Source organism: Anguilla anguilla, chromosome 4 (assembly GCF_013347855.1).
Source record: "Anguilla anguilla isolate fAngAng1 chromosome 4, fAngAng1.pri, whole genome shotgun sequence".
Classification (NCBI taxonomy): Eukaryota; Metazoa; Chordata; class Actinopteri; order Anguilliformes; family Anguillidae; genus Anguilla; species Anguilla anguilla.
Window position 1 is genome coordinate 44,679,441 of NC_049204.1, and position 26,415 is coordinate 44,705,855.

At 39.3% G+C, this 26,415-nt stretch overlaps 1 protein-coding gene across 8 annotated transcripts in view; it reads left to right on the top strand.

The window, feature by feature from the left end:
* Positions 1 to 26,415, top strand: part of cnksr2a (connector enhancer of kinase suppressor of Ras 2a) — a 357,881-nt gene that overhangs the window by 169,735 nt on the left and 161,731 nt on the right. For all 8 annotated transcript variants that reach the window (XR_004764907.1, XM_035414896.1, XM_035414899.1 and 5 more), the window contains 2 exons: positions 5,786 to 5,997; positions 21,851 to 21,940. Coding sequence is in view for 7 of the 8 variants with exons in the window: in XM_035414896.1 (XP_035270787.1) it covers positions 5,786 to 5,997; positions 21,851 to 21,940 (302 nt within the window). In the remaining variant the exon portion in view is untranslated. The remainder of the gene's footprint in view (positions 1 to 5,785; positions 5,998 to 21,850; positions 21,941 to 26,415) is intronic.

A 26,415-nucleotide genomic window follows, 5' to 3' on the forward strand; every position in this document is an offset into this window, starting at 1 on the left:
TCACAGAGGCAACAAACTAGAAGGGCTAAGGCGAGATTCGGAGTCGATGGTCATACACAAGATCTAATCAGCAGACAAACCATGAGGGCTAGACGGGAATCAGAGTCAAACAAAGATAGGATTGAATACCCAAAGTCAGACAAAGCAATCACTATACACAACACACCAATCATGAGTTCAAAGAGCTAGTCTCCGCTGGTAGGTGGCAAACAGTGGCTTTCTCAAGCCGAGCAACCGGATACGGAAACTACCAATTAGATGACAACCGCTCAAAGAAACACACGCAAAAGTAACAAATGTAAACATAAACATATGACTGGGGTTTTAACAATGCTGTAATGCAGTTGTTTTCTGGGGACTCAGTTTGCATGCTGGGTTTTGTTTCAGGCAATTCCTTGTTATAGTTAACGGTATACTATGCAGGATTTTTACCATGGTAATATTATAAAATAACCATGACAAGGCATATCTACGATGCACTTTTGCCGAATTTGTGCACCTTTTGCTGTATTTGTATTCTAAAATGTGTTTGAGACATTTCTGGGCATGGCACTTTTTTATGTGTGGGGAAGGGTGGGTGTGGCTACAGAGCAGCAAATTGTTTTTTGCTAGCTAGCTAGCTGCTGTAATGGCTCAGATACAGCGAAGCAAAAAGACAAGCTGAAAGTGCTTTTTCAAGAACTAGAGCTAACCTTGGAATTGCTCCTTGATAGTGTTAGCTGAAGTTTGCCAAGGGGATGAAAAAGGATGCAGAGTTAGCTTGTAGTTAGATGCTGTTGTACCTGTAAGTAATGTTACCTCTAGCAAACCAACTAGGGTTGCCTGACATCCAGTTTTTTTAACTGAAATGTCCGACTTCAAATTCAAATTATTTGTACATGTTTATGGTGCTGAGGAATTTACCGGTAGTTTCTAATTAATTTGCATGTCTGTGACTTGGCCGGGAACTTGGGGGTGAGTGGGCAGGGTTCAAAATGGAGGAGGAGAGAATGCAGGACCACAGTAAGGCAAAATAAAATCATGCACAGTATGCCTTTAAAGTAATTGAAAACATGTTTGAATTCTTCCACATTTTTGCTTTAAACGTATAAACACAATGTAGATTTAACTTGTTGGTATTTGCTTAATTTTTGGTCTGGTTTTGGTTTATTTTCAGTGAACAAGGTGTACACTTTCATCAACCGATTGACCCCACTGAGTCCACCAGCCAATCTATAATTTGATACATTGAAAAAATATAACCTCCTTCTAGAGGAATAATTACCATAAAACACATTAAAAAATGACTGAAGTAGATCTGATTAGGGCTGCTGGGTGGCATAATCAGTGAAGTGCAATTGAGAGGGGTCCATGCTTCAAAGCGACCCCCACTTGTCAAATGAGCACCAATGGAGAGAAAGCTGCATATGAAAGGCACCAATCTATGCAAGCTAGGCTGTGGGCTGTGATGTGAAAAGAAGCAGCCTGGGGACACCACGTGTTTTGGAGGAGAAACGTGGATGTCAGCACTCGCCTGAACTGGCAGTGGGAATTGTGCATGAACCTGGCTGTGGTTGCAAATAGCTAATTGTAAATTTCAAATTCGGATGGGAATGGGACATGTTCATCAGTCCCATGTTGAGTACCAATTATTTTATTTTTTTTAAATGGGACATTTATTTTTCATAGCATACGTAGTTTTGTACATCCGTGGAGGTAAATGTACAATGTTTATTCTTTAGGGTATGCATAGCTATTTCTGCCATAATGTAAAATAAATATTTGAATATAATTAAGAATTAACTGCTTGTTACAATTAAATGCTTGAGGTTGCAATTACAGTTGGAATGAAAACCAGCATACACAGTGGCTCCCAAGAACAGAATTTGAAAATCCCTATTGTAATGTCATTTTATATTTACTTCAATATAAATATATTTACAGTTGAGGCCAAATGTTTACATACACCTTGGCTAAAAATATTAAAACTCAGTTTTTCACAACTCAGCACATTTGTCACGGGTTGAAGTTGGGTGGACCCAAATGCAGACTCAGACAGCAAAGTGGCGAAACTCCCATAGAAGTTTAATACAGCATGCAGTCTCGTAGTCAGTTTGTACAAAAGATCAAAACCAGAAAATCCACCAGGGCAAAAGTACAAAAAAAGAAGGCAAAATCAAAGTCGAGAAACAGGTGAAGGTCAAAACAGGAGATCAACAAAGCAAAGACGGCAGGCAAAAATCGGTGGTCGGGAAAACAGGCAAGATCAAGCACGAGACAAACTGACAAGCGAAAAATGCTGGAAAGGCACTGTAAACAGAGGCACAATCTGGCACCGAAGAGCAGGGAATATATACTAGGTGAACCAGGTGAGTGAAATGAGAGATAATGAACATGCAAACAGGGAACAAGTGAATGAAGTGCGATTGATTAACTACTACGTGAGAATGCAACCCGAACAGGTGAGAGTGATCAGCTGGGGGGCGAGAGAGCTAGAGGAAACAAACAAAGATCGTGCAGGAGAAAAACAGATAACCAACTAAAAGGTGAAATGACAACAGGAACATAACAACATTAAATGTTACCATACATTTCATTTGTCAATTATGGCATCTACTTAGTTCACATCAGAGGTAATTACATTTTTTTATTATTTTTTATTTTTTATCAGTTCAGCACGGGACTAGTATTACCTGGGGACCTCTAGTAACTTGTAATAATTGCGGAGGTCGTCTGTGATCTTAATCCCGTGCGAATCTGCCATGTCCGTAATTTGTAAAAATTCCACCGCAAATGTGATAATATTAGTTATTATCGGCATCTCGATGATTTGGGGTCGTATTTTACTGTTACACAGAGCAGAGCCTTGACATTTTCAATCATATCCGGGGGGATAATGTCAGTAAATTCGAGTAAAATACAGACTTCGCTTATCCCGTGTGAATGCGCCGCACGAAACACAGACGTGGGGGGGTAATTTCTAAATCACATGAGGTCCCCAGGTAATACTAGTCCTGTGCGAATAGGGCTTTAGAGACAGATTTATTTCAGCTTTAATTCACTATATCAAAATTCCAGTGGGTCAAAAGTTTATATATGCCAAGTTGACTGTTTCTTTGAACAGTCTGGAAGATTCCAGAAATTGATAAATGACTTTTTAGAAGCTTCTGATTGGCTAATTGTCATAATTAGGAGTTAATTGGAAGTTAATCGGCACCTGTGGCTGTTAATTGGCACCTGTGGCTCTACCTTTAGAGCCACTGCCTTTTTGCTCTTGATACCATGGGAAAATCCAAGCAACTCTGCCAACACCTCAGAAAAAAAACTGTGGACCTCCACAAGTCTGGTTCCTCCTTAGGAGAAATTTCCAAACAACTGAAGGTACCATGAACATCAATACAAACAAAAGCCGCGTTTCCACCGCAGGAACTTTACCCCGGAACTAGGAACCTTTTGAGGAACTCAGTGGGTTTCGACCGCAGGAACTAGGGTCTAAATTAAGTTCCAGGGACTTTATTTTACCCCCAAAAAAGTCCCTGCTCGGTGGGTAGTACTTTCCAAAAGTACCGGAACTTTTGGGGTGGGGCGCAAGCGCTGTAAATTTCTGATTGGTCGACTACTAGCAGTGTTTTATTTCAACCGCCATTTTTAAAAATCTGCAGCCGCAAACCGATTTATTTTCATAATAACTTGAAATCAAACTTGTATGTTATGGGGCGCAGTAGCCTACTTTTGGTTATAGCCTGCCAACGTCTTGGAATTATAACGTGTGCTCTTCAGTTCTTTTCTTGCTTTAGTATTCGTTTTATAAAATGTTAAGCATTCGTGCTGGGACAGCATATTACGTACCAAAACATTCAAATGGTTTAACTCAGTTGCTGAATATTTTCTTCCGGATTTTCGTTGTTAGCCCGACTGCCATAATTTTACTCTGCCATTCTTCAATTCCACAAAAAGACCAGGAAGACTATGGACTAATTTATGGTGCATGGTTCACATCTGGAGGGCACACTTCGCTACTGGGCTAGCAGTAACTTTGAAGTAAAGCAAATGGTGGCGGTACCACTGCTAATTTAAATAAAATTTTTTAAAGTTTTTGTTCTATTCTTGTCATTTTGCGATTAGAGAAAGTAATCAATTCAACAGCAAATTGTTTACGACGTGTGCATGTTTTCTGCTGTTGTTGCCAGTTATTTGTGGAATGTGAATGCATTCTGTCGCCTCGGATGTCAAGACATGAAAGTGAATGTTCGCATAAAAACATAATGAGTTTGAGAGGATATATAAAACAGTTACAATCTGACTATTGGCCTGTTATATCCTATATTTGTTGCATAACAACGGTTCAAGTCCAAATACCAACGACAATTCTGCTTGACAACGGTAAAATATGCCCAAACGGCCGCGGAAGAATATTTCAATTTCAGGTATCGATAAAAATCAATAAATACAAAAGTAACCATATATAGTCATTGTTGGTAACCCGTTGTATATAAGTGGAATAAACCCCCCCCCGGGCTGTCCCGGTTATTAGAAAATAATGTAGGCTACTTCGGTGGTAGTATGGGGTTACAGAAGAAATCATAGGACAGATGGACCGACGACAACGTCGCTTTTTCATTTGTCAGTGGGCTAATTTGCCTAATCTTTGCGGGACTAAAAGTTCTGGGTACTTTTGGTGGAAACGCGGCTATAGGCTGAAAGCCTGTCATGCAAGGACAAAGTCCCTACTCCAAGACCGGCATAAAAAAATCAGAATGAAGTTTGTAAGTGATCACCAGGAGGAAGACCTAACCTTTTGGAATGTTCTCTGGTCAGATGAAACAAAAATTGAACTCTTTGGCCCTAATGATCAGCACAATGTATGGAGGAAAAAGGGTGAGGCTTTTAATCCGAAGAACACCATCCCAACTATGAAGCATGCGGGTGGCAGCATTATGTTGTGGGGGTGTTTTGCTGGAAAAGGGACTGGTGCACTTCCGAAAATAGATGTCATCATGAGGAAGGGTGAATATCTAGAAATACTGAAGCAACACCTCAAGACATCAGCTAGAAAGTTAAAACTTGGTTGCAACTGGGTCTTCTGGCAGGACAATAATCCTAAGCATCCCTACAAAGTTGTAAAAAAAATGGCTTAAAGACAACAAAGTGGAAGTATTGGAGTGGCCATCACAAAGCCCTGACCTGAATCCCATAGAAAATGTGTGGACTGAACTGAAACAGCATTTCCGAGTAAGGAGGCCCACAAACCTGACTGAGTTACACCAGTTCTGTCAGGAGGAATGGGAAAAAATTCTGGCAAAGTATTGTGAGAAGCATGTGGAAGGCTACCCCAAGTGTTTGATTGAAGTTAAGCAATTAAAAGGCAATGCCACCAAATACTAACAAAGTGTATGTAAACTTTTGTCCCACTCCACATCTGATATAATACATTAAAGCTGCAATAAATCTGTCTCTTAGCTATTATTTTGAAATCACTTCTCATGGAAATAAAGTAGATACCTGAATTGACTTAACACAGGAAATGTATGGTAACATGAAATGTGTGGAGTTGTGAAAAATTGAGTTTGAATATCTTTAGCCCATGCATATGTAAACTTTTGGCTTCAACTGTATAGCTCTAAAATTGAACCAGTGTTCTCTTGAACCAGATAGACTTCTTTTATGGAGAGGAGCATTTGGAAGCCTTTCTTCTGTGCGTGTAGTTGTGGCTCAGTTTCCCTGCATGCTTACTTGTGCAGATTTACCTGTGCATCATGTGTGTCCTGTAGTGGGACAGAGATCCTGACTGTTGTCATTGCTGCAGGGATGAGAAGGGGAACTTGCCCAGCGATGACATTTCACGTCACCATGGCAGCATCCCTGTTACCAAGGGCTCGGAGTCACCTAACTCCTTCCTGGACCAAGAGTATCGCAAGCGTTTCAGCATGCTGGAGGAGGAGGCAGTCCTGTACTGCCATGAGTATGATAAGAACCGCAGGGCTCCCCATGGCTGCAGGGAAAGCACCCCCACATATGGTATGTCCTGGCCCTGCTGACAACCTCGTCATCCGCTTGTCTGGTACATGCCAGCTGCTCCCACACACCCTCATATTTACAGTTTTTCCTGCATAGAGAAATCTGATTTACAGCTTTAACCATTTTAAAGACACTGTTACTCGTATTGATTTACAAAGTAATGAATGTATGTACATGAAACCCATTAATGTACATACTGAAGCAATTCAGGTTAAATACCTTATGTGGGAATGCTGCCCCATCTGGTAATTGAACCTACAACTTCTAGTTATAAACTCTAACTCTAAACTTAATCTAACCATTACACTACATTACCTACGGAACCCCCCTGTCCCACCTACTTCTGCACCCCCAAATATGGTACTCAGCCCTATCCAGCTCAGCACACAGTGCCAGCCCATTCTATACACAAGATACACACTACGTTTAGGGTCCCGCCTCCCTCAAGAGACCCCTGCACTTCTTGGCTTATGCCGCTTTTCCACCGCATGGTACCGGCTCAACTCGACTCGACTCTACTCGACTTTTTTGGTTTTCCATCGGGGAAAAGTTGTGGATAGTACCTGGTACCTGGTACCTCCGTCGAGGTTCCAAGTGAGCTGAGGTGATACCAGAAGGTGATGTGAAAACACTGCAGACCACTGATTGATCAGGGAGAATCGTCACTAGGTTAGCTTACCCTCTTGCGTCGCCTTTTATGCTAATGAGCAACCAGAGTCGTCTTGTCGTCTGAGCTCTGATGTAGGATTTCCCAAACTCTTCTGTTTTTTTCAACAGGCTTCTGAAACAAAATGTGTCTCCTTGCTGTGACAAACAGCCACATACCGAGAATCAAGTACACCATCCCTTCGATATCCTCCATTGTTCCCGTATGTGTCGCGTTGAAGATGATGTCACGGCAGTTCCATGCGGCATCGCTATGACGACCAGCTACATTGACGGGGGTACTATCTGCAGTGGAAGATGAAGTACCTGGTACCAAAAGCGAGTAGAGTCGAGTCGAGTTGAGCCGGTACCATGCGGTGGAAAAGCGGCTTTATAGTCCCTCGGTATGCAATCGCACTAATCAGATGGATTTATAATCAGCTAATTATGCCAACAGGCATCAAATTATGACAAAAAGCAGCCCATCACCCAATCACTGCGCTCGTTATGCGCAAAGAGAAACAAACATTTACAGTGGTTTAGGGTTGACGCATTTGCCTTTGCGGTAGAGGTTCTGCCGGCCAGAGGGAAATTCTTACGAGGTTCTGAGAGTAGGGGCCAGCAGAGTGTAATTTTTCCTCATAAGGACGGCTTCCATAATTCTGCATTGCAATTCATGTCACGTCGTGTTGCATTTCGGAGTGATTCGCTATCTTAACATGAATGCCTAGCTCTGTGATTTGAAGATAACATGAGTAATTGGGAAAAAATAAAGCCCTAACACCAGCTAATATGGGACTGGTAGCATCATATGAGCCATTCAAATATTTTTATGGATCTGGTAACTTTCTTGTTATATTATAACAGTTCGCAACAAAAAACTTGTGTAAGACGTCAAATCCGTTTTGGCGATTTTTCAGAAAACAAATTTTGACATTTTATGTTTCACAATGTAATAAATGCTACTCAACAAATAAATACCCATATTTATTAACTAACAGCTGTTTTCTTTAATACGATTTATTATCTGTGTCCCTTTTCCTGTGTAATCACTGAAGTTGCAGAAGTAAGGTGACACGTTCTGCCGTCAATGTATTCACGGGCATTCCAAGCAAAACATTAAAACAAATTGGCATCTGGGCTCACTTAAACAGGTCATTTGACTTTGTGAGCATTTTTGCCTGTACCTAACGCTGAACCGAAATCAGTTCGGTCATTATAAAAAATCAAACCTCACTGAAGGTATTATTACACATTTTTGTTACAAGAAAGTCTTGCTGTGAAATGTTTCACATGCTATTCGATTATTATGTATTAAAGCTTTATTTGTCATAAAATGTTAAGCTGCCTGCATCCTGAGAAACTCAGAATATTACAGCGATTTCAGAAGCAAAATGGCACTTTTTTATTTATTGGTGAAATTAAATGTAAGTCAAACTGTAGCCTACCTCTCTTGTCAACATCTTGGTTGTTCAGTTCCAATCAGTTGAGGTTATGCAGCAAAAAGAGTCTCCCGAGCTAGAGTCTTGCTACCACTTGGAATAAAGCATTTTAATTTTATGAATGGATGTTTTTTTTAAATTAAGGTGAAAAAGGAGACGTGAGCCTGGTCCATTCGAGTCCCCAACTGCAATGGTATTTTGAAGCCTCAGGGCTGCTAGGTTTAACACTAGGAGCGCTGTGACAGAGATATTTCGGAGTTTAGGATTTTTTTCATTTAGTTACTAGCAAGCTACATCATCCGCATTCACTGACTTTTCCTAAATATTTGTTCTTTACGTACCAGCGTAGTAGGAATGTCAAAGTCCCGTTTGGAAAATGTTAAAAGCACCTTATTTCACTTCCGTGTGTGTTATAACAGTGTTGTTAAATTACGGCCGTCTTCAGACTAAGGAGTCAGTTTTCCTTCACCACACCAGGAGGCGCAAGGATATACTTTTCATCGCGGTGGACACGCATTTATATTTGTACGAATGTTTTATTTATTTTGTTATTAGAAATATTTGTTTATGTTTATTTTGAATAATACATTATATAATGTTTTAAATATGTGATCTTAAAAAATATTTTTATAGGCTATTGCGTTCGTTTTGTGATCATTTGTTTATGCCTATGCCTTTCCCTTGTGTTCTGAAATCATAGCCCTACATTTTATTTTTACAGTTATTATACAACTGGAAATTTCTAAATAAGGGTTAAAATAAAATTGATCCGTCTTCAAATGCATAAACAAATTTTTTTTTTCAATTTTATGCATTATCATTCTCGTGCACAATGGCTGCATGCGACACGTTCACGTACAACAACAATGCTGCGTATGATATTGAAAAAACTAAATCTAAGCTAAAGAAACGACTACAATATAACAAGATAAAAATATATTCGAAGCGCTATTTGTTTCGGCTGTTAATTTGTTTATTCATAGAATATTACAGTGAATACGTCTTTTTGTAGGCCAACCCGGACGTTTCTTCCGCCATGGGTTCCCTCGGCAGATTGCCAATGCATTTTTCCAATAGGGATTTAGTTTTCTTCCGAAAATAAGACCTATGGTTAATTTATGCCTAAAACAGTTTCACGTTTTGTTTTACGGGTTCTATGGGTTCGCCGCTCACTCACGCTTAGCGTTCGACGCTCAGCGTGCATGCGAGCTAGTAAAACAAGAGTGGTTATTGCAAAAATGTGACCGCTCTTGTAGTTTCAATATAGAAACTTAGCCTACTTTTCAAAAGCACATGACAGCTTAGAAATCCACGGTTGACAAACAATCGTGAAGCTCATTTAGGCTTACGTTCACCACAAACCTTACTTTCGGCAGAAAACTAAATCCCCACGGGAGAAATCTGATGAGAACCCAATGCCAACTTACTTCCGGGTTTTAGGACTACAAACTGTAACACTATTGCAAAAACAATCTAAAATAAAGAAACCACTACAATACAGCATGATAAAAATATATTTGAATCATAGCGTAGTTTGTTAGTTTATAGTTAGTCATGGTTTGTTTCGGCTGTTAATTAGTTTATTTATAGAGTGTTTCAGTGAAGACGTCTTTTTGTACATCAACTCGGACGTTTCTTCTGCCATCGGTTCCCTCGGCAAATTTCCTATGCATTTATCCCAGACGGATTACGTTTATTTAGTGCACTTGTTATCAGTGGACTTTCTGTGAGTTCTGATCAAGCATACCTTGCTCGTTGATGTATACACACACACACACACACACACACACACAAAATATGCTAAAAAAAATTATAGCTGTATCATATCCTATTTTCTGTGAGGTAAAAATGTGACGTGACACATTTGGCTTTTGAGGGACCAGGAAATAGGGGACATTCGTTTCAGGGAGTAAAGGTTTTGGGGGGAAAAAATCATTGTGGAAGCACGCGAGTGGTGACACGATGTCCGGTTAGGCTAGGCTTTGCAGTTGCTATTATGTATAACTCCACAATTTTTTAAAAACATAGTATTAACCTTTAGGCTACTTGAGAGAACAATAAATGTAACTATTACATAGCCTACAATCAAAAATGATTTCTCAAATGTGAAGTGTCTTGTGATGTGTTCGTGTGGTGTATGCTGTTATTCCGTTGAGTAAACTAGTAATAAAAATCTTTTTTTAAAAACAGTAAACTAAATAGAAAAAAAAGAATAAAAATGTAGAAAAAAGTATAAGCAAGAGCGAGAGATTGTTGCGTAACTAAAAGTAATACAAGGCATACTTTGTAGCGTAACTAATTACGGCTAAGCAAAATACTTGTATTATTTTTGAGTAGGCTAACATAACATAATAATATTATGTGCCGGACAAATAGAACATTTTACCTCTCCCTGGAGAGATATCAACTTTCAAACATTCACACGTGGCATAAGTGAACCATTCTCAAGTGGGACATTCACATGTCAATCTAAGGGTAAGGGTAAGACCACTGATCTGTATGGGACATTCAACGCTCACCCCTCCCCCACCCGAGAACACAGAAAACTTCAGATGCTTTAGCGAAGCATGGCACAGCATGGTTATGCTGACCGTAATTTTTCACTTACTTGAAACGAAAGCACATATTCATGCATGCACGTATAAAGATGAGACGGCATCTTGAGCAATGTGCTATCGACCGAACTTGCAATGTCAAATCACATGATGGCAAAGGCAGCTAAGCTTACAAACTCCGCGGCATATAGGCGACCAGCAGCTCTTTAGTTTGTTGGTCAGTTGGTCCACAAAAGTGTCCTCCTGTGGATGCATGCGCGGTCGCAGCTATTGCGGATTTGGGCTTGTTATTACTGATGTTTTATGTTTACTATTAACATTTAGCCTACTAATGTTTTATATTGATTTTCTTGTTTATTGATTTGATATCAATAAATACATTTGCTTATCCATAGATTGAATGGAAATTTTTAAATATTGTTTTCACAGTTGAAAATGTAGGTTTTGAAAATATAAGTTAGGTCTATTGAGGTGAAGTCTCCAATCGCCATCACTGGTGTCGTGAAGAGGAAGAAAATCACACCCCTCTGCGAAGCTGAACATTCACACCTACTGGGTTTGACTCGGGGCCATAGAGAAAAAACTATCAGCTCTGGTTTCGCTAAAGGCATCTAAAGAATTCAGTATTCTGGTGCTGGGGGAGGGGTGAGGGACGATTCAATGGATGAGCGTGAACGATTGTGCGTGAATAGCTGGTAGTTTTTTTGAAGCTATTATCATGAGTAGGCCTTTTAGGCCTACTGAGTAGTAAAAAGATAAATGCCCAAAACAAAGATACAAGTGTCACATTTTTACTTGTTTTTTAAGTTTTACTTATTTCTAGTCATAATAGGTTCGGACCTTGTTTCATATTCAAAAATTAGAGCCTTGCACGTTAGGAACTGTGTTAGAAGACTGCTCACGCTGTCTGCGTAGATGCAACAGCACATGCATAAACTATCGGGATGCGTTGCGTGGGAATATAGGCGTCTCTCTGCTTTACCATGTCCACGCAACCATCGATAGGGTTTATGGAGTTTATGAAACTAATTGCCCACATAATTACTATTCCACTTTCAGCAATACATTTACAGTTACCAATCGGGAGAAACAGGTCGCTACCACTAATGTTACTAATGATCGGCACATGTAATGAACAATTTTCTTACACTATCATAGGATTGACAGCCCAAGCAAGAATCACGTCAAATAACCAGGAATAAATGTATCATTATTTATATTCTTTTAAAATATTTAAAATATTGCGATCGTTTCGTTATCATCTCTCTAAAATGCCTGTGAATTTCGTTTGTATTCCTACACAAACGAAAATCATAGTCCTACATAGTTATGCAAGTGGAAAAATTTATATAAGGGTTAAAATGAAATGCATCCATGTTAAAATACCACACAATGGAAACAGATATCCTACACGTTTGCAGATGTTGCTATTATGTGCAACTTTTTTAATTTTTACGCAGAGTATTCACATTTAGGCATCTACATAATTATCAAAGTTTTAATCGAAAAGATTGTTAATGTAACATGTTATGGATGTTACATCCTATCAAGGAATTGACTTTTCACGCACCACACCACGCCCCTCACACCTGAAACTATAATGGCATGGGCGGGGCTGTTATAATAATTTCTATTCAAATTATTATTGGGCTACGAAAATATGGTTATAAAAGAGAAGCATGATTATTTCGGCGACCAGTTCGGTTTGGTATCGCTTGCCAAGATGAACACACGACCACAGAGATACTCTGCCAAGCAAGCTTTGGACCTGATTCAGGATGCCAATGAAATGGATTTGGGCGATGAGGAGTTGGAGCTGGATATTGAATTTGATTCAGCTTCTGAATCTGATTCTGAAGTTGAAACTGAGACTGCGACTACGACTGAGTTTGTCTCAGAGAGAGAGGAAAGGGCAAACGATGGGACAGTTTGGGTCGAACAGACTGCTGGTAATGCTCTGGGCAGAGCACCATCCTGCAATATCTTACGGGAAAAGGCTGGGCCCACACGGTGCGCCAAGGAGAACATTGTAAGTCCGCTGAGCAGTCTGCTATGTCTGATTGACATTCTGATGTGGGGGCAGATTGTCAAGTATACTGTGGCAGAAGCCCACAGAAATGGTGCAGAAAACTGGGACCTGTCAGTCGACGAATTGAAAGCTTTCGTGGGACTGCTGTATTTACGAGGCATCACTGGCGGTAAAAGTATGAATTTAGAAGACTTTTGGTCTTCAGACTTGGGAAATCCATTTTTCAATGAAACTATGTCGCGGCAAAGGTTTCGGGACATCATGCGCTATCTCAGATTTGATGACAAGGACACAAGGGCAACACGTCTTGAGAAAGACAAATTTGCCATTATTTCCGAAATATGGAGCAAATTTGTAAGCAACAGTACTGCGTGTTACACACCTGGAGAAAACATAACTGTTGATGAGCAGTTGTTCCCAACTAAAGCGCGGTGCCGCTTCACGCAGTACATTGCTACTAAACCAGATAAATTTGGGATAAAGTTCTGGATAGCAGCCGACGTTGAAACGAAGTACATGCTGAACGCTTTCCCATACCTTGGGAAAGATGAGGCGAGGCCTGTCGGTGAACGATTAGCTGACAATGTGGTCATGCGCCTTGTGGAACCCTTCGTCGGAAAAGGAAGAAATATAACCTCGGACAATTTCTTCACATCGATTGCCCTGGCGAACAATCTACACGCAAAAAAAACTACATTGGTGGGTACCATGAACAAAAAGAGGAGAGAAGTGCCCCCTTCTGCGAAGGCACAAAATCAAGAGAGATTTTCCACCACGATCTGGAGAGCTGGACACGCTACACTTACGGTTTATCAGTGCAAGCCCAAGAAAAATGTGTGCATTTTGAGCACTATGCACAAAACCGTATCGATCGACACTGATGCCAAAAAACTGCCAGAAACCATCGCCCATTACAACGCAACAAAAATGGGAGTGGATGTTTTGGACCAGATGGCACGGCTGTATTCGGTCAAGGGGGGCAGTCGTCGTTGGCCAGTTGCCGTTTTTTACAACATTTTGGATCTGGCTGCAATCAACGCCCATGTTTTATACACGCAATGCATGAACAAAACAATTAGTCGGAGAAGATTTATTCTTGAGTTGGCCAAGGAGTTGCGTGCAAATCACATGACCGCAAAGGCAGCTCCGCGGCGTACCGTCCCAGCGCCCCTCTGCAGTCCAGAAACCCCCAACACACCACAGCGAGAGCGGTCACTAAAAAGAAAACGCTGCCAGGTATCCAGATGTGGAGGGAACAAAACTTGTGATATCTGTGACAAGTGTAAACGACTTGTCTGCGGCAAATGTACAAAAATGCAACCCAAGCTCTGTCTTGAATGCTGACGGCGTTACCGCATTACCAGCAGCTCTATTGCTAATGTTTTATATAGATTTTTTATTTATTGATTTGCGGGGTGATTCTAAATAATTCAACTTGCTAGCTATATATTTAGCTAACGTTATATTTTCAAAATCGCTTCAACTTCCTAACAATGTGCTGTATGCTTTTTGATCTAATAAAGCAAATTACTGAAGACAGGTGTCTCGTCTTTTTACTTTGTTGCTATCTCAATTTGACTTTGTGTGTGCGCTGAAGCGATAATCAGTTTTGAAATTCCACTTGGTTGCTAAGGTCTTATGTACAGTGCGGTATTATTCAGTGTTACGAATGGGTGTTTTTTGTAATTACGATGAACAAGAGACTTCTTTGGATTTCGAATCCCCAGTCGAATAGTCACAGCTAGCTAGGCTATGACCTGCTTGCCTGTATAGCCTACATGTTTTCTGGTCACCGGAAAAAACTCGTTTGAACAACAGGATTCTTGCATGTATATATTTGCTATGGTCTTATGTACAGTGCGGTATTATTCAGTGTTACGAATGGGTGTTTTTTGTAATTAGTCTACGATGAATAAGAGACTTTGGATTTCGAATCCCCAGTCGAATAGTCACAGCCAGCTATGACCTGCTTGCCAGTGTAGCCTAGCCTACATGTTTTCTGGTCACCGGAAAAAAACTCGTTTGAACGACAATATTTTTTACATGTATTTTTATAAAACAGAAAACCCGACCCTAAAATTCGCACGGGTGATGATGCGTTTCCCTCCAACGACAGCGATCAGTGATCACATGCGGAGGGAAGCGGCTAATTTTAGCAAATTGGCGATTTATATGTTGTTAGCCTATTTGATTATTAGCATTTATGATATTATGCATGAAGAATAAACTGTCAAATTTGTTTTTTGAAAAACAGGTTTGACCTCCCTACAATCTGTTTATTGTTAGCTTTTCATACAGACATACTGTTTATTCTAAATACATTTATATTGCAACAATGTGTTGACTAGAATGCCGAGCCGTAACTAAAACATAACTTACTCTGATACTCTGACAGTCTAAAATCTCGCAAATATTTCATTAGGACAATGGGCTGGCAACCTTTGTCAGCTCCTGTCTAATAAGCGCCATCTAGCGAACAATGCGAATATTTCCAGTTTGAAGGCTAATGTGTCATTTGACCCTTGGCCGCGCGAAAAGTTATTTGAATGCCAGGAAATGGTCCGGCGCTCCTGGTGTTAAAACTGAGACATTTATAGCGTTTTGAGAGCAGATTACATATTTCACTAAATGTCGCAGCTCATAACAATACGAGTAAATATGTACAGTAAATACATTTTTACTGAAAAATTACAATAAATATTGGTCCATGTTGCTGAAGGAAAAACATGAAACAAAAGTCAAAAGTCGCACAGATGATGATGCTTTTCCCCACAATAATAGTGATTACATGCCGAGGGAAGCAGCTAATTTTTAATACGATGCTAATTTTTAACATCATATTAAAGTAAACAAAATTTATTTTCTGGAAATACATTGGATACTGGATTTATATATTGTTATTTGATTGTACTGTAGCATTCATGCCATTATGCATGGAAATAAACTGTAAAACCATGTTTTCCTAAAAAATCGCCAAAACAGGTTTGACCTCCTTAGGAATATGCATCATCGCACACTGGCAGTAGGTTGGGAACTGAAAATTGAAAAGACACGTCGTCTCTTCACAGTAATTAAAAAAACACCCATTTGTAATACTAAAATGCTTTATACCACACTGTAGACAAGATCTTGGTGAAGCCTAGATTATGAGCACTACACTACATACCTGATTATCTATATCTCTTCAAGCAATAGATGGCCTAATGTAACACTTCATCAATTTCTTTGATGACAGATGATCCGATTTACACCTCTAATTATTCATTTGCAAAACAAAAGGAACCTGCATGGTGCAAGGAACACTGCTTGGTGCAAATGTTCCAGTGAGAGTACTGGAACATTGCTGCTACCGTTGATTCCACAATGACCGTGCCGAATAAGAATATCTTCCAAGATCGTTCGAACACCATACGTTGATCTGAATGGCTATAGGCTAGATTATGGAAAATCTGTTAGGTACATAGCTGGCAAATCTGTTAAGTACATAGGCAACTAATGTCATCACTATTAAAATCTATGTGCAAAACCGTTGAATACAAAACTAACAACGAGGCAAATTTTTATTCAAAATATTGTGGTGCCAGGTTTCAATTTTGCCTTGCTTGACTTATTGTTGGTGTCGCTTTTATGCACACATCTTTGCCGGTCTCTCTCAAAGATGCCTCAGAAATAATAATTTTACACACATCAAAATGCTAAACAATAATTCTGGGTCAAATACGGATTTGTTTTGGATTAAAATACTTTTCTGCGCTCTTTTGATCTTGCCTGGTGTAATTGAGCCGGCCAATATGACCAGAAGGCGGGGTTTACACTTTTTGATAGTAAAGTGTAAAAAAGTATTTGAATCCAAAACAAATACGTATTTGACTCAGGTCTGATTGATTCATTTATCTTGAATAAATTCTAAATTAAAACAATTTTTACTGTATAGAGCTGTCGCAGAGCAGACATTGGGGAGAGTCTGTAACAATGTAACAGTTTTTGGATTTTGCTCCTTTTCTCAGAAAACATTTAACCTCGCAATGTGAAATTTTACTTCAAACAGCGCTGGCATGTCAGTAATCTCCCATTTCAGTTGTTCATAACTTAATCGTGTCGGATAATTTATGATGGATTTTTATTACCATTACCGTAAATTACTGTAACCTACATCAAAACTTCTTTGTAGCCTACTGTTGTAAGACAATGTACTGACCTGTGAATTAAGTTATGCTCATTGTTTTGGAGCACCTCAAAGGGATGCATTTATCTTATTGACAAGGCCATTCCATTTTGACCAAGATTAGGTTATTTTACATGAAATAAATGAAAAGTTGAATTAATTTGGGTCTATTAATTTATACCATAGACAATTTATGCATTAAAAACAAAACGAAATATCAAAAGCAAATTGTCTACTATACAGACCAATCTGGTGTGTGCTTATAAATAAATGCATGTGCCCAGTTTCCATTAATCATTTGGTATAGGACTTGTGCATATACAATCAAATGACTGTAGCAACAGTGTACAAAAAGTTATTGACTGTGTTACATTTATGATGCATTACAGTTATACCGACTCTGCCCTATAAGTGAAACTAAGATGGATGGCATTAGACTGTGTTCAAAATTGTCTGACTAGGCTATTAAGTTTCACAGTGTGACCATGAAGTTCTTTGAATAACCGTTTAACGACATACATTTCACTCAAAGACACGCAAAAATGTTATGGGTAACAATCATGTCCCTGCTTGTCACTAAAATGTATTTTCCTCTCCTTTCCTGTTAAAATAATAGCAGCAGTAATCTGACGCAAGCCACCATTCTACTTTGCTCGTGAGATCCACGGTTGAAGTGTTATCTGTCAGAAATGGTTTTGAGTGCTCACATTTCCCACCTGGTGGTGGTTTTGCAAACAACATGTAGTTGCTGTGGAAATAAAAAAACTCCAACTGAAACGCTAAACCACTGTAAAGGATGCCGTCCAAAAAAATTGTGAATCAGGCACTGAGAAAAGGAGAAAGGAAAAGCTTCTGGATGAGTCTCGGTAAGCAATGTCACCATTATTTTAATAAATGTAACTGATGTGGTTTGGGTGTTGTACGGATTTCTAGACATGCTGATAGCGACCACCCTTTCTCATATTAACCTCAAATACGCAAGACAGGACACTCAAACAGTATGCTAGCAAATTTATGTCAAGTTCCATTCATTTATATGGGGTGGTCGATACACGTCCCCTTAACAATCAAAAGCTAGCGCTGAACCACCTCTGACTTATTTGCCGGCACAGACAAAATTGTGAAAGTACAGAAAAAATAACCACTGGAGGATAACAAGGACATTTTTTCCTACATAACTAGGTACAGGTTGTTACCGACATTTTGCCTATTTCATATATAGTTGCAAATCCAGTTTACGTTTTCCTGTCTGTCGAACGAAGGTGGTCGGTAATAGGTGCTCTCACTCTACCTGGCGGTCACAAAGTTTTAGTAGGTCTTGGTTGGTCACGATAATTCCGCTCCCAGCCCCTGACGTAAGCGGTTCTAGGTTCTAGGCCAGCCAAGTGTTGGTGTCGCTTTGGAACCAGTTTTCCTGGCCGAGAGCCAGTTCTTTTGCTGTCGAAAAGCGAAGAACTGGTTTGCGATTAGGCACTGGCTCCGAACCGGCCCTCAAAATACCTTGGTGGAAAAGGGGCATCAGATAACGCGGTCCTTGTCTGACCACCCTTTCAGACCTCACCCAATCAGCACAACCATGCCCCTGCGTTCTGCAACTACTTAAAATGAGCCTTTTCTTTACAAACATTTTAGGGTGTTTTACATCAGGCAGTTTACGTCTGTTGCGGTGGACATTCAGGGATTGATCTCTGCTGTTGCTATCTGTGGAATCTGAACCTTGCATCTGGGCCTGGTGTTTCTTGATGTTTGGTGTGTGCATGATCTGATATTTTTATCTGACAGCTCATCTGGCATTTTTACATTTTCACCCCTGTCTTTTTGGACTATTCTGCTGTTGTTTATCGCTGTTGGTTTTTGAAAATTGGTCTTGTTTTTTCTTGGGACTGTTTTGGGAGAAACATGCTGTGGTTTTGGTATATTCCTCCATTCATTCATTTTGTGACTGTAACCTGTTTATGTCTGTAACATTTGTTGCTTAAGGTAACTGACCTTCATCTTTAGACAAGACATTAAATATTTTTTTTGTAACTTAAATTTCGACCAGCTACAATTTTTTTTTGGTTGTTAGTTATACATTTTGATAAACGTTGAATCAACAGGTTGCTCTGCTCTTCTGCGATTTCATTACTAATGGATATCTCTGAAAATAATTAACAATTAAATCAGGTAAATTAATTACACATATTGGATAAGGGAGGGGTTTAACTGTTGATGCACTTATGTTTGGTATTCAGAGTGCTATTAAATGAGGGGATGTTAGCTGTTAAAACTTCTGGATTCAGAAAGTTAAACATATTTTGCTTCATCCTCATTTCCCTGACAGTTTATAATTTTAAGTTTATAATGTTTATTTGTGAATAAAAACAGGTTGCACCACACACTGTTCTTATGTATAGCCTAGGTAACGCAGCATCACACTGTTAGCCAGTCAACTTCCAAAAACATCATGAAATAACTACATTTTGAAACATTCAAATCAATACCAAACTATAGCCTAATCCATAGGCATAGGTTTCATTTTAACACACTGCTATACCACCTAGTCTTGCGTAGTCAATCGTCAGAAGCATGCTAGCCAATCTAGCTATTCATTCATATGAAAATACTGGAGGTGAAATGTCTCCATGTTTTATTTGTATCTTTTTCACAAAATCTGGCTATAATTTAGTATTCCTGCTTTGTGATATAACAGATGTAGATAAATCAATCAATTCACACAATGTGTTGTCTGTTCATATTAGATTCATTTTTTGACAGTGACACCAATAGCAATGATAACATTCATTGTCAAAGAGTGCTTTGAAACAAACATGATCTATTTGACTGGTATAATGATGTGTGTATTTATGTTTGTTTTAGGTTCAGGGGAGAGGAAATATTCATTTATAGATTCAGACAAAGGTGATTCAATCAAATAGCGGTAATATGATAATATAATCTTTTTTTGCCTTTGGGTGGAGTGCAAGTTTCATATGACAATATAATTATATTGCCACCTTCTGGTGAAATAAAGAAACAAAGAAACAGCAATGATAGAGCTTGAATGGGGAGAAATGAGTGGTGTATCTGACATCTGTTGAAGGCAAATTAACTTAAAGTTGTGATTACAATGAAAGACACTGGCTCAATTTAACCTTCACCCCACACACCTCACTGGCAATCTTCTGGTCCAACACTGTAGAGAGCTGGTTTGTAATAAATAGTCCAACAATGATATTCAGATAAAAACAGTCAGTTTACTGTGCACTTTCAGACCAAACGGTACATCATCTCAATACAGTCCCCTGTGCCCCCAAAACCCCCATTACATATAGTTCCGTGGCCATAGCCACACCCATCCATCTAACCACCCCCTCCCCGGTCTGAAAGACAAGGAGGCCCCTAAGAAATTTGCGCTTAGGGCCCCCCAAAAGATCAGGGCCGTCCCTGCCTGCTCTCCTTCATAATCAATATTGTTGGTAGTGGTTTCAGAGTTATTTGCAGAGTTGGAAAGACTAATTTTACCTCATACTGTCATCATTATACAAAAAATATGGGTGTATATGTTCTGTAATAAAGGGTAGTTATAAAGTATATTAGTTTTATAATAGGCTTATTGGGCATTCAGTGCTCCTCAGGAAGCTGTGTGGTACCATTTGCAGTTTGGGCTTGAGCACATCATGGGCATTGTTTAATTAATCTGCTATTGAGGTTATTTTTCTCAGGAAGTGCTGACTGCGTAAATGGGTACATGTGATAATGCTGCAGTGAACCTCCTTACAGGCCACTGTTCTACAGTAGGAAAACGATTAAAATCAGCAATCTAAATAAATCTCAAGAGCCTATGATTTGCAGGCAGTTAAATTAGGCAGTGTGTGAATCTGTATATAATCATTTATAGATTCAAACAAAGGTGATTTAGCCACATAGCTTTAGTATTATAGTATAATCTTTTTTTTCTTTTGGGTGGAGTGCAAGACTCAAGTCTTATTTGCAGGCAGTGTGTGTGCGTGTTTGTGTGTGTCTGCATGTGTGTGTTTGTGTCTGTATGTCTACTTGTGTGTGTGTGTGTGTGTGTTTTCACACAGACTATTACAAACTTCAAATATTATTTTTTTTTGGACAAGGCCACTTTGACCTTTGCAAAACCAATATTTCTTAGGACAACAAGGTGAAATCAGAAGGCAGTAAGGCCAAAATCAAACTCGCTTAGACGGACTCAAAGCCAAAACATACTACGTAAAAGCACCCGTATTATTCAACACAATCAAAAGTAACAAAAGTAAAACTTCATAAACCAAAACTTTGTATTTATATCATTTATAAATATGGCAAGGCATATAATGTATATTATATTATATGTATATCTGGACAAATCTATACTAATATTTATCCTTATATTATATATAAGGATATTATGCATTTATTACACCGAAGATGCTCCAAATCCAAATTAGCCAGCTAAATTACGTGGTTTGCTTGCTAGCTAATGCTAATCCATAACTAAACTAAATTAAATCTCTGAAGAAGTGCTAATCCTCCCCTGAGTCAATAGTTGGTTCTCAGCATCATTCAGTATCGCCAATGTATTGGAAAACTTAATTCAAGAATTGTGAATGCTTGAAAATGCAATGTATATGAATGGGGAGACAAGCACATTACCAAGAGTAGGCTGGCATCTGGGTGAAGGTGATCCCATGGAAAAGCACTGTCAAACAACATGACTTTGACAGTGAAGTGAAAAAGACTCTAGAGAATTAATTGCAAACCAGGCAATGTTTTTCTTCTCCACAGGGCACCACAGCCATATACTGTTAATTTTACGGCAAGGCACAACTGGCTGTGCCGGTATTTTTTCTAGGGCATGATTGCCAAAATGCAGGACATCCACAGTGACAACTTTATGTTTGGTGTGTAATTTCAGCCCTAGCATTAGGTAATCCAGGTGAACCACCAAACTGCGGTGCATATCTCTTGTTTGTGGGCATACAATTTGTTGTTTATTGATTCCCATTTCTCTTTGTGTCTCTCCTATCAGGTAGACTAAGGCCTATTTCCATGCCTGTACAGTACAACTGGGTGGGAGACTATGAAGACCCCACAAAATGGAGGAGGGAGGGGAGGAGAGGTGAGTGAAAAGAGAGGAGGCAGGGGGGAGCAGTCTAGATTTCTAGACAGTTTGATTTGGTAATATTAACTTTCTGGCTTGCTGGATTTTATGGATTGGTATCATCCAAGTGGGTCTGCAATGCGTAAGAAACTGAGAGGTGTTTTTATGTTTTGAGTTGCTGATGCTACCTACTAATTCTACTATCAGCATTACGCCACTTCTAATAGTAGCTTGCCAAGTAGGCTGCACACACCCCAATAGGGGCGACATAGCTCAGGAGGTAAGAGCGGTTGTCTGGCAGTCGGAGGGTTGCCGGTTCGATCCCCCGCCCTGGGCTCGTCGAAGTGTGCCTGAGTTAGACACCTAACCCCTAATTGCACCCAAGAGCTGATTGGTACCTTGCATGGCAGCCTTTCACTGTTGGTGTGTGAGTGCGTGTGTGAATGGGTAAATGAGAGGCATCAATTGTAAAGCACTTTGGATAAAAGCGCTGTATAAATGCAGGCCATTTACCATTTACAAAGGGACAGCAATGCCTGAGCGTGCTTTAGTTTATTGATGGCTGAGTTGGACTTTGGTATTCAAGGATAGCCTATTGTGACTACTTTTGCAAGGTGGAAGTCGAGTGTAGGTGCTGTTGGTAATCTTCTCCCGCGTGGAACCAAGTTGAGAAGGGTGAAGTAACACACTGAGGACCACTTTCCTATGAAAAGATTTTAATACGATGCGCAAAGGTAGACTCGCCACAACAAGCATTGCGTAGGAATCTCAAAGAGACAGCCACAAGTGAAGGTTTAAGTGCACTGTTGAGAGGTGTAGTTATTGCCGTGCGTAAACGTTCCCAGGAAGGAATACACATTCCAACAGACTTCCCGGGGACACCCAAATGGCCTGCTGCCGGTGACACCCCTTTGATCTGTGTGTAGTGCCCTTGGGAGATGTTGTTTGCCAATTTGATCTGGTGTTTACAATGTATTTTAATTCATTCATTTTCTTTTGTATTTTCATGGGGTAATGTTGCTCAGAGAAGCCAGTGTTTTTTTTGTTCCATTCGTGCAAAGCTAGCTGCAGTTTATCCTTGGTAAATGTCTAATTTAGATAATTCACGTGATAGGCATGATATTGCATGTGTTATTGCATATTTTTCTGTTGAAATTAATTAAGCCCGTTACAATTTGGTGTATTTTGGTATTGTGGTTTACTCCTTATTCATGGTGTCAAATGTTATGCACAAGTAGAGCATCATTTTAGGTTATGAAAATAACTGGTTCTTTGAGTGTGAGTGCTCAAAGTGGGGGCTCATGAGTCAAAGTGTTTATGCATGGGAGTCATTGTTCACAAGCAGTATAGCTACATACTAACATCTTTAAAGCTACCTCAGGCCTCTCAGTCACCCAAGTGAAATCCCTAGACATAGAGTAGGCTGGTACATCCCATCACAGCTCCTCCCATGCATTTTAGTGTATTAGTGGCAGTTTCATACATTTCAATACTACCTATGTATATTATGTAAATGAGCATTGTGGTGAGAGGGCTACATGTGGCTATTGTATAATAATAATAATAATAATAATAATAAACTTTATTTATATGGCACATTTCGTACAGAAAGTGCCAATAAATGTGCTTTACAGAAAGATAAATGAGTAGATTAAAATTAACAGTAAAACACTAAAAGGACAGTAAAATACAGTAAAAGCTTATTCCACAGTCTGGGAGCTTATGAACTAAAAGCAGCCTCTCCAAAAGTTTTACTTCTAGACCGTGGAATGGACAATTGGAGGGAATCTGAGGGCCTAAGGGCTCTGACAGGGACATATTTTACTAATAGGTCATTTATGTAGTCGGGGGCGAGTCCATGCATAGCTTTAAAAACCAATAAGAACACCTTAAAATAAATTCTAAAATCATCCGGCAGCCAGTGTAATGATTTTAAAACAGGTAATGTGTTCAAATTTCTTAGCGGTCGTGAGTACCCCGGCTGTGGCATTTTGAACCAGTCTCAGTTTATTAATAACTTTTCTGGGAAGGCCAGTGAGTAAGGCATTGCAACAATCCAGACGACAAGTTATAAATACCTATGTTAACTTTTATGCATCTTCTCGGGAAAGGAAGGGCTTAACTTTGGTAATATTTTTCAGGTGGTAGAAAACTGTTTTGGTCGCGTTTCTAATGCGTGCATCAAAGTCCAAATTGCTGTCAAATATGATACCCAAATTTTTAGCCTGAGAGGTGACATTGAGACCTCTGCTTTTAAGGTGAGTGACAACCATTTCCCTCTTAGTCTTATCACCAATGACTATGGCTTCTGTTTTGTCTTGGTTTAATTGCAGAAAGTTATGAGTCATCCACACATTTATATCAAAGAGACAATTCAAGAGATTATCAATTGGTTGGAGATTGTTAGGAATGACTGATATATATATATATATATATATATATATATATGGGTGTTATCCTAATAACAGTGAAAATTAATGTTGTGTTTGCGGATAATAGTTCCTAATGGGAGCATGTATAAACTAAATAGGATGGGTCCTAAGATTGAACCCTGGGGCACACCACAAGTAATGCTGACTCCCATTGAGGAGAATTAATCAACCGAGACGTAATATTCACGACCGAGCAGGTTCTGAACCAATTAAGAGCTGTGCCTGAGATACCAACCCATTTTTCCAGCCTAGAAATAAGGATCTCATGATCCACCGTGTCAAAGGCAGCGGTGAGGTCCAGAAGCACCAGGACAGAAAGATTACCACTATCCAAGTTTACTCTGATATTATTTACAACTTTAACCAGAGCTGTCTCAGTGCTATGCTTTGCACGGAAACCTGATTGGAATTTTTCAAAAATTTGTATTTAAGTATTCTGATAATTGCCAGAAAACACGTTTTTCAAGGATTTTGCTCAAAAACATGAGATTTGAAATAGGCCTGAAATTTTTGAGAATGGATGTGTCAAAGGTGCTCCTTTTAAGAAGGGTGTACTGTCATCACCAAGCATGCACCTTTGAGCTCAGTTATACAGCCAGCTAATCTCTTTAACTACACGAAGACATCCAGAGACCGATTGGATTCTTCTGGTAAGTTTTATGTAGCAAAGTGTAAAACTGTAACACAGAAATACAAATAAATGTCATTCTTAGTACAATACACTTAACTCAATATGCAATGCACTAATACAATGCTTCTTTGTCCACAGAATTGAACTGCACGCCATGTACAATACAGTAAGTAATAAACAGGTAAGTATTATTTCTCCTTACAGGTGTCTTACGGTAAGTATATTTTCCTATGTACCGTAGAACTGAAGGTAAGTAAATTTAAGCTAGTCAGGTAAGTATCAATATACCAAACAAACACTCACTAAATGCACATTTTACATAAATATGAAATAATTTTGCGTTGCAAATTAAAATGAATCAAAGCAATAAGTATTGACTTACAGATGATGCTTTTTTGACGGCGAAACACTATGGATGGAGAAGGATTGAAACCAGAACATGAACATCATGCCACATGTTTCTCTAAATAAAATGGACTCCTTAAAACAGTGAACCTTGTTGTTTGAGTGTCCTTCAAATGAAAGCTTCCCCAAATAAAGTTCCTACTTATTCCTAAATATTTTGGTTCCTATGTACAGTATTTAAAAGCACCACTAGGTGTCACCAATATCTTTCTTCCAATACAAAGGGGCTTAACTATGGTGATCTTAAAAGTAGATGGAAAAATGCCAGTTTGCAGGGAGTGGCTGATAATGTTTAACAATTCACCGGAAAAGCAAGTATAGACTTTTTTGAAGAAACTTGTGGGGATTGGGTCCAGGGCACAGGTAGATGGTTTGAGACTGTTTATTCCTTTGTTTAAAAGGTTGTCATTAATGAGGTTAAAAAAACCAAAAGAGCTCTTTGGAGGTGAGACAGGGTCAATTTCTGCATAATCGCTAATTTGTTTTGTGGATATATCCATTCTTATATGTTATCTTGTCTTTAAAAAAATTTGCAAATTCATCACACTTGGCTGTGGAACGTAGTTCCGAATGTACTGAACGAGGAGAATTTAGTATTCTATTGACTGTTGAGAATAAGATACGGGGCTTGTTTTTGTTGCTAGCGATTAAATAGGAAAAATATGCTTGCCTAGCGATTTTGATGCATTGGTTGTATTTTCAAATATTATCCTTTAAGATATCAAAGTGAATTTGTTGGTTTGTTTTCCTCCACTTATGTTCTGCCCTTCAACACATTCTTTTAAGAGTAGCTGTTTCCTTATTTTTCCAGGGGGCCCTGGGCTTGTTCATAACCTTTTTTAACTTTAATAGGAGCCACGTGGTCAATGCTTTCTCTTAGTCTCTTGCAACGGCGATCACCTGGGTCATTACAGGAAGGATGCAGGCAAGAAGAAGGGCTATAGAGGGTATGCACGTGACGTCACAGTAAGTGGAAGTCACTGCGGTTACACCCACTGAGTGGCAGAACGACTACTGAGTGGCAG